This window comes from Lynx canadensis, chromosome F1, assembly GCF_007474595.2.
Source record: "Lynx canadensis isolate LIC74 chromosome F1, mLynCan4.pri.v2, whole genome shotgun sequence".
NCBI lineage: Eukaryota > Metazoa > Chordata > Mammalia > Carnivora > Felidae > Lynx > Lynx canadensis.
In genome coordinates this window covers 61,978,324-61,987,866 of record NC_044319.2, presented here as the reverse complement: position 1 = coordinate 61,987,866, position 9,543 = coordinate 61,978,324, and the positions used below count along the sequence as shown (strand labels likewise).

At 48.2% G+C, this 9,543-nt stretch overlaps 1 protein-coding gene across 2 annotated transcripts; it reads left to right on the top strand.

The window, feature by feature from the left end:
* Positions 1–1,356: 1,356 nt before the first annotated feature.
* RGS4 (regulator of G protein signaling 4) lies at positions 1,357–8,546 on the top strand. Of its 2 annotated transcripts, XM_030302948.2 has the most exons (5): positions 1,357–1,515; positions 4,411–4,515; positions 4,803–4,864; positions 5,447–5,613; positions 6,055–8,546. In XM_030302948.2, exons 1-5 carry the CDS (start codon positions 1,472–1,474, stop codon positions 6,292–6,294), a joined length of 618 nt encoding a protein of 205 aa, XP_030158808.1. In that variant the 5' UTR covers positions 1,357–1,471; the 3' UTR covers positions 6,295–8,546. The 2 variants fall into 2 exon arrangements, with proteins under 2 accessions (XP_030158808.1, XP_030158809.1); XM_030302949.1 differs by lacking the exon at positions 5,447–5,613 and having other exon boundaries at positions 1,391–1,515; positions 6,055–6,125.
* The last annotated feature ends 997 nt before the right edge of the window (positions 8,547–9,543 follow it).

Below are 9,543 nucleotides of genomic sequence, written 5' to 3'. Positions count from 1 at the left end.
AGCACAGCTCACTATATTGCTATGATCAGGAGCCCGTCTACTGAAAAAATGAAAGCTGTTTGGGTCTGACGTAGCAATTAATTCCCTCCTTCCACGCATTGCCTTCCTGCAAGGTGAAGACCCCTCTGTAACTCTGGTGTGGGTACCAGAGCTACGACTACAGGATGCAAAACACCTGCATGCTTCTTTGAACATTCAGTCTGTCATATTATGTACAAAAGATACTAATTGTCCAGGTGTCAGAACCACCTGTAGGGTCAAATGTTCTTATGTTCACTCAGAAGCCTGGTAATATGCATGCGAATTACATCTTTTCTTGCCCCTTTCTCTCTCTCTCTCTCTCTCTCTCTCTCTCTCTCTCTCTCTCTCTTTCAATATCTTGATATACCAGTTTGAAGACCTGAATTCTGTAAGACATAATAACATATACATCTATTTGCAAATAAGAAAGAGGGTGTCTGTAATTGTTCATTCACTCCCTCCTCTGGTCCTCAAGCTGCTGCCTTGCAGCTCTTGGCAGGAGGCATGGACGTATAAGAGACCGTCAGTGCTAGGCTGAGTTCTGTTCCTAGTAAGATTTCTAGAGAAGTATTCCACAGTCAGGCTGATGACAGACGTGGCTAATCCACTTTCCCTAAGGGGAATTTTCTGTGCTGCCGGGCATATAACTGCCTGCCATCCAGCTTTTCCTCTCCACATCCCTGCATGAATGTGACTACCCCCCGGGCAACTTCTGCACATCGCTGCCTGGAAACTGTGCTCCTGCCAAATCCCTTCTGGAAATAGGATGAGCTCTTGGACCACGTGCGATATGCTATTTCTAATGCAAAAAAAAAAAAAAAAAAAAAGGAAGTGCATTGAGATTCGGTCCCAAAGTGAGCTCACCGAGTCTTGCTGCCAGCTTTCCTTCCAGGAGGCAACTTTTCCTTGACATTGTTTTTATATTAGAATGAATACACCTATGTTTCGTAGCATGTGACACTCTCCCTCCCCCTCCCCCTTTTCTAGGAATTCAAAACCCCATACCGACATCGGTAGGGACACTGAGCACATTTTTCTTCTCCTTCCTCCCGCTTCGCAAAAGGTTTCTCCCGGGCTGTTCACTTAGCACGGTGATGCGTCATGTACCTCCCTGCTCATCTCCTGCAGCCGGGGAGGAGGGCGCTGCGGGGCGGGCGGTTTCAGAGCTGCCGTCTGATTGGCCGAGCGGCGCGGAGGGGAGGGGGCGGTTTCAGAGCTGCCGTCTGAATGGCCGGGCGGTACGGAGGGGGGGGCGGTTCCAGAACTGCCGTCTGATTGGCCGGGCGGCGTCGGCTGGGCTATAAAAGGGACCCCGCCAGCCTCGCTAGCAGCTCGCAGATTTCTGACAGCGTCTTCCGCGAGAGGAGGGCCGGGGAGCTCAAAACAGAAGCCGCAGCGCCTCCTGCCTGCCGCCTGTCCTCCCCAGTTTGCGAATCCCACGCCTAACAAGATGTGCAAAGGACTTGCAGGTCTCCCGGCCTCTTGCCTGAGGAGGTAAGATCATTTTCAGCCACTCCCTGCGTTACACTTTCGGGGAGTCTTGCTTAGTTGCTTACCTATACCACATGCCGACCTCGTTCTTTGGAATCAGAAACAGTGTGGTCAGGAGAGCCTTGACCTGCCAGCTTTCCTCCGAGACCAGCTGGACACTGTAACTGGAGGAGTGTGCTCCCCAGATGTTGGCACCTGTGTGTTGTTTTATATTGACCTCGGTTTCGAGGACCGTCCCGATCCTCTCACCAAGCTAGTTCGAGGGAAGAAGTGATCAGAGGGTTTCGGACTCAATGCGGTGGTCTGTGATTGTTGTTATTATACTTGAGCATCGCTGGGGTCTGTGGAATCATGGCTCTGAGCTTTCCCGATGGCGGGGGGGTGGGGTGGGGTGGGGGGTAGGTCTTGTTTAGGGAAAGATACCCCAGAATGAGGCTTGGCTCCAACATGGGCACACTGTGCTTTCTGTGTGGTGCTGCAGTATCTAACACTCTTTACGCTCTTATAAGCAAGTGTGCCAATACAGTATGAGTTTCAATACTGGGTCCCCCTGCTCTCGCTGCCCCTTCCCCCAGCTCCTGAAATACCTTATGTGAATGGTGGTTGAAAAGTATTGATCCTAACAAATCGTTAAGGGTTCTGTAGAAGATCTCATCCTACTTTTGTCAATGTAGTGTCAATATACTGTCTCTTGATTTAAATAAATAAATAAATAAGTAAATAAATAAATAAATAAATAAAGCTACTTCATAGGTCCTTGTATGCCTTTGGCTTTTAAAAAGATAGAAATAAATGCTTTCAGAGAATGCTTGTATATTAGCCAGCTGAAGAAAAAGGCAGAACTGGTGCATATTACATTATTTCATCTTACAGTTAAAGGTAGAAAGTCAGTCTGTAGGTACACCATCCCCTTGTTTCCCTGCAAATACAAATCACCTTAAATTTCAGTTTAGAAGTATCCCAGAAAGCACAGTCTTCTGTGCAGTTCTTAGAAGTTTCCCTTTCGAATATTCAGGAGTGTGAAAGAATATTCTTTGTAAAAATACGCTTTCATGGCTGCTTTTACAATGAAGCACCTATGGAACGAATGCCCCTGACCTCCACCATTCCTATCCTGAGCTGAACGGAGCGAATCGTATAGAGCTACGGTTAGCTCATCTATAAAATTACCCTCACAAAATACAGGACTGCCAGGAAGGAGTTACGCTCTGGGAAGGATTTTCGGGGACAGATGAAAGATTGCACGAGTCTGCCCGAGGAGCTAAGGGGAGGTAACCTCTGATCAGCAAGGTGGACGGCTCTTCCCCCTCCTCGCTGGTCAACTGCAAGTTAAGTAGTCCAGTGCTTCGCCCTAGCATCAGTGCCTGAGACTGCAGAAGGGCATGAACTGCTCAAGGTCACACAGGCAGTGCGTGGCAGAGTGCAGATCAGATCTGGTTTCCTGACTCCGGTGACCTCTGAAGTCATGCTGGTTTTCCTGCTTATGGTTGCACTGTGTTGGAAGGACAGATGTCACACACTTGCTAAGCCTACTTCCAACTCTTTATGAGACGACTTGCACTGATTAGTAACTCAGGTCTCACCCTGACCCAGCACACGGAAAGGTGAAATCAGTTCTGTTTGGACCGAATCACAATGTATTTCTATCTTAGAATCACGTGAGCCTTCGTGATTATATATTGGTATCATTAAGGAGGATTTTTGCATCCCCTGGCCAATTGGAGAAGCAGAGGAGGGAAAAATGGGCTTGTAAAGAAGAGAAAATACCATTTTAGGGGCAGTCCATGAACATAACGGAATTCAAACTTTCTGGGGCAACATGTATAGAGAAGCCACTGATCCATCAGAAGCCTTCCTAAAATGGCTCTTTATCCTTGTGACTTTATTTCTCTCCCTCTCAGGAGGAGCATCTAGCCTCTCACTTCTTTTACAATGACATTTCTCTTTTAACACTAGGTCCTGGCTTTTATAATAAAAGAGATCCAAGCCAAAGAATAATTAACAGAGAGAGAAAGTCGAGCTTAAAAACTTATTAAAAGCTTCTTCTTTCTGAGTGAGTCATGTGCCCCGCCGTCCCCTCGCTACCTATTAAACAGGGACAAATAAACTGGAAGCTCGGGTCGAATGAGACAATCACTAGCTGCAGTGATGACTCTGGCTTGCTTCCCTTTATGGTTTTTAAGTCTCGGATGCCCTTTATCGTGTAAACGGCCTTACCGTGTAGATATTAGACAGGAGAGCGGCAGCAGCCCCGGAGGATTGCTCTAGAAGCAAGCCCCGAAGGAGCTCAGGTTTCGCCAGAGCATCTGCGGTGGCCGCCTCCTCCCCCTGCTGGAGCTGCACACCCCCCTGCGTGGTGTGTATCCCGCTGTGAGAATTGCGGAATTGCTCCGCCCACCTCGTGCAAGGCTGGGACCGCGCAGCCCTTTCCCCTGCGGAGGGGCTTCTGCAGGGCCCTCTGAGGCAGGTGCAAACAAGCGACCCCGGGCCAGAAGGTGGCGTGCCACATTTCACAGTTTCTGCTTGCTTTCTGAGGCCCACAGATCACCTGAAGAGCAGTCACGTTTTCAGCGTGTCTCTATGAGAGGCGCCAAAGCGTTCCATCGGTCAACATGACAGGCGTACAGAAGGGGCTCCTGGCGCCGACTGAGGGTCAGAACTCTGTCGCAGACAGAGCAGGCTGGGCCGTGACTCCGGCCCCGGGTTTTGTAGTGAGTCACGGGCAGAAACAGAAGTGGGATCTCGTTTTCCTGAGAGTTCACGCCACCGTCACCCCCCATCTCCTAAATTAACCGCTCTCCTGTCCCTTTCCTAGTAATGGACTCTTTGAGCTCTGCCACGGGGGCATCTGGTAAAGCAGCTAATTGGCTTTATTCTTTCTCCTCTTCTTCTGTGCAGTGCAAAAGACATGAAACATCGGCTGGGTTTCCTGCTGCAGAAATCTGATTCCTGCGAACATAATTCTTCCCACAGCAAGAAGGACAAAGTGGTGGTTTGTCAGAGGTAAGAGAAAAGGCCTCGGGGAAAACGCATGGGCTATAAACTCTTTAATGTCAGAGATGTTCTATGAGGAAAGAAAGAAGGTATGGTCCTAGTGAAGTGAGATTTGCATTTGAAATTTCCAGGCATTTAGTGGAAAGACTGCCCTCCTCGGCAACAAATCGCATCCTCAAGACGGAAAATAAAATATCCGCATTTTTCTCAGGATCTTAAATTTCTTGCCGTAGTTTTGTATCACAGCATTCAAAGTTATTATTATTATTTTTTTTTTGTCTCTGTAATGTCTCCAGGGTGAGCCAAGAGGAAGTAAAAAAATGGGCTGAATCACTGGAAAACCTGATTAGCCATGAATGTAAGTCTGATGACTTTCTTCCCCCCTAGAATGAGGACACAAGCTCTCTAGATAGCCAAGTTGTCTCCCACTATATTTGATCTAATAGGAATTGCAGAAAGAGTGGGGTTTCCTCTGACTTCCAGACTCGGGGGAATCAGTCTGTTTAAAATTTTCCCGTGCCCTAGAGCGTCGTGATACGTAATGAGAAGTTCGTACGGACCCCATCTCTCTCACCACATGGAAAAAGGGTAGAGGGAAAAAATATGCCAAATATTGATGTTTCTTGCAGAGTCGACCTCAGTATCTCCTTCTCCAACTGACTTTGGCAGTTGGTAGCTGCATGGGCATTTCAGAAACACCATTTTCTGGAATGAGACTTCACACCTTGAGCAAAGAGCACTAGGTATAACTGGGATCCAATAGATATCAAACAGATTAGGGTTACCTGACCCCAAGTGATGCCCCAGAAAGTGGGGAGAGAGGGGCCTGTTTGAGGTCTCCATGCTTTATTCTCTCAAGCACGTTGGCTTTTCCTGAAATATGCTGTCTAGGAGGCCGGTCAGTGTGGTGATGAGTGTGGGTCTCTCTCCCCCATCACAGGTGGGCTGGCGGCTTTCAAAGCTTTCTTGAAGTCTGAATACAGCGAGGAGAACATTGACTTCTGGATTAGCTGTGAAGAGTACAAGAAAATCAAATCGCCCTCCAAACTGAGTCCCAAGGCGAAAAAGATCTATAATGAATTCATCTCAGTCCAGGCCACTAAAGAGGTAGGTCTTCATGGCAGAGAACTCCCTGGGTCTTGGTGAAATTGCCTACAAGTGGTATTGAATGGCATAGACCTTTAGATGACCCGAGTTAAAGGAAAAGATAGAGCCGTGGAAGAGGTCATTACGGTCTCGACCACCTCAAGTAAATCATCAAGAGAAAAAGCTCTTTTTTTTATCCGGGTGACTTGGATGACCTCCCTTCACGAGTGTTTTGATAAATCTCCCCAATTTGTGAGAAAGAATGAGGGTCGTGCCCTGCCTGCCCAGAAGCAGATGAACCTTTTATAGTCTGTCACTCGCAGGTGCCAGGGTGGCGCGGAATGTTCTGTTTTTCCATTTCTGGGGTATGGAAGCCGCACACTCCTGATTCACTACGAAGCATGCGGCCTCCCGTCCTCCCCAGGGCAGCGTGCCTAATACGTCTCGGCCTTCACCCTGCAGGTAAACCTGGATTCTTGCACCAGGGAGGAGACAAGCCGGAACATGCTGGAGCCCACGATAACCTGCTTTGACGAGGCCCAGAAGAGGATCTTCAACCTGATGGAAAAGGATTCCTACCGCCGCTTCCTCAAGTCCCGATTCTATCTTGATTTGGCCGACTCCTCCAGCGCTGGCTCGGAGAAGCAGAAAGGAGCCAAGAGTCCCGCAGACTGTCCTTCTCTGGTCCCCCAGTGCGCCTGATTGTCACACGGCGCCGGAGGCTGACGTACCAAGACTTCTGCCTGGAGAACCCGAGGCCGAATATTGATCTGTATTAAGCACGAGGGCTTTTAACCCACCTTGTAGCTTAGTGTTCGTGCTGCCTGCCATGTGTGAGTCACTCCCATGTAAGAAGTAGATTTAGTGTTGGTGTTGCGGTGTCCCATCAGGGCAGGACCTCATTCCCGTCCGGTTTTCCCAGATTTCCTTTAGGGTGCCACGTGAGCAAGTACCCACATAATGGCTTTGTAGGGGTGGCTTTTCAAAGACGTGGAGCTCTCTCCTCCCAACGGCTTGACCTCAGGTGTGTTGGTTGGTACATTTCATGTGACATCCACAAGCACGTGTATTCTGTTGGCACTTTCTCTAAACTCTAAGTGTTTAGATGAGGTTGACCTATTATGTGTATATGTGTGTGTGTAAATATATGTATGTAGGCACATATATTTACATTTATGCGTATACACATATTTACATATATACATATATTGGCACACACATACATACACATTCTATGTATATGTGTCTATGTATATTACATATATATTTCTGCAAGGAGAGATAGGAAAGACCCTAGGTGCTCATCACTAGAGTGGGTGCACATACTTATATGCACGTTCTGATCCCTGGCCTTTCATCCTGCAATCAAACAGGCAAACGGAACCAGCCGCCACGCAGGCCAAGAAAGGCATGCTAATCTGGGGAAAGTTGATTCTGTAAAACTCCACAGATCTTGCTGGAGAAGCAGCCAAGGGACTTCATGCGTAGTTTACTCACGGAGAGCCTCCCAGATTGAACCGTATTCTAAGGAGCAAGTATCCTAAAGAGTCTTATGCCTGACTGCCGCAGTTCTGTCTTGGGCTGGTCATTACTAACGGCACTCTCCAGCCCCTGAGCCGCTGGCTTCCCCTTCTTTGACTGGGTGCTTGGTGCATAATTGTTGGCAGGGTTGGTACAGAGCTGGGAGAGAAGGTGTTTGAACTGAAGGAAGAAACGCAGGTGGGGCCTCGCCAGCTCTACCTGCCGGATGATACTGGCTGAGCGAGGGCACAGAAGTTAATAGTTTTATCCTCGACTCTTTTTCCCTCTCCTGACCAAGGTGCTCTCCTCATTTTGTTTTTGCCTGAGGACTTCAGCCATCAGATGAGGCCCCTTTCTTCCCTGGGTGGTTGGTGGTTTCCCCACCGTGGGTCCAGGCTCTGTGCCTGCACCTGGAAACCAGCAGCAAGGGAAGGATTGTATTTTATACAGGGATACCTGTTTGCACAAACTGAAAAGCCCTTGTAAGTTTCTCTTTTGAGCGCAGGATCTTGTTCATTCCATTCCCGAACATCAGGGCTAACAGAGCCTGGGGGTATCTCCTTTTAGGCTCTGAAGACTAAATGAGAGAGAAAGGGGAAAAAGAGAGAGAGAGAAAGAGATCGATTGTTAGAACTACTGTTCGGAACTTTTCAAGGTACATGAAATACTTGAAAATTTCTCATTTATGTTATTTATGATGTTTTGTACAATGTTTTTATTATTGTATTGTTTTATAAATGGGGGTGCAGGATATCACCTGAATTATTCATGAATGGCCAGGAAGTAATTTTCTTCTCATTCTTGTAAAACCACAGCCTCCGAAGCACACACGCACGCCTGCATGCACAATACCGATTCCTCCAGCATAGACGACACACGTGAGCACCTTGTGGCTCCTAAGCCAACAGGCCGGGTCGCAGAATGAAGACACCAGAGTGTGTATATGCAGATCTCACTGTATCGAAGATCTAGGTTTTCTCATTTGAGCCCTTCTTGTCTCTCTCTGGCAGTTCTTGCTTTCAGTGTTCCTAGAGTCCTTCGTCCGTGTCCCTTTTCTCCCACAGTTTTGTCTCTGGTCGACTCCAGGATCCAAACGTGTAACTCTGTTGATCTTGCCCTATTTTAACGGTCATGACTTTCAGATTGTACCTGTGCTCCTGGACTGCTATCTCACACAGGTCCAGAAGGTCGTTCTGAATGAGAAGTAAATTATTTTATGTAATACAATTTTCAAGTGTGTTTTTCAGTTGTATTTGCCTCTCCCTTTATCACCGCTGGCCATGCTGAGCTTACCCGCTCACAGCCCGTGGGCGGAATTCTCCCGTTTGCATGCCTGCTTTTATCATGTGCTTTTAAAGGCCTCAAAGCTGATGCTTCCGGTGAAACCCACGCATCTTAATAACAAGGGTAAATAAATGCTTCAGACAAAACCATGTGCTTGTAAACACATTAATGATCCACAGAGAAGCAGCAGGATGTAGGGGGATGATGGCAGAGGGCTCACATCCAGTCTTTGATTGCTCCCATGCCAACTCTGGAGAAGACAGCAGAAAGTAGATGTTGTCTGTCTGCAGTTCCTGCCGCTGCCCCGCCTACCCCTCATCACGGAGCCGGGGCCGTCTTGGCTCCAGGGACTTTGCTAAGAGACTTGGTGCCGCCCTTCCAGGTCCTCAGTAACTGTTCCAGAGATAGAGTCCATCTTTCAGAGCTCCTCGCCTCCTACCTCCGATTATCTGCCCGATGAGAGAAGGTGGGAGCGGAGGAGACTGACAAGGGTGGAGGGGAGCTGTGGATCCCTGAGGGACAGATTCCTGCCCAAACTGCTCAAAAAGCCCTCCCTCCCCCTTACAGATTCCCTCCCCTCGAAAAGAGGTGTAGACTGTTCACATTCATGGTCACGGGTACTATATCCATTATGTCATGAGACCCCCAGTTCCTGAACTGTACTTCTCCCGTTGCGAGGGTCAGCTGACGGGGTGTTGGGGACCACGGATTTTCAACTATTTTGAGGAACAGATCCTTTTCAGGGGTCTGATGAAAATTATGCACCATCTCCTGAGAAAAACACACAGAGGGATCCGAACTTCTCAGAAACATTTAGAGGAAAGCTTTGCAACCTTGCCTCAAGACGCCCAGGGCTGCCCTTTCTGTCTGCCACGTAGACGGGTCAGACTCGCCACAAGGGCCTGGTCGCTGCTCTTGGGTGTAGTACCATCTACCAAGTGTGGTGCAAGAATTCAAGTCACTGCTGTTAGCAAACGTGAGCAGTGTCCTTTCCTTCAGCCTCTACCTTGCTCATCCTTTCTTTCTTCTTGATGGTCGGCCATGAAATAACACATATGTGCAAACTCTTGCTGACCGCCATCAAAGAGCACATTTTTAAAAACCACTCATTATTGCGTATTATGGGCCAGATACTGCCCTAAGCAC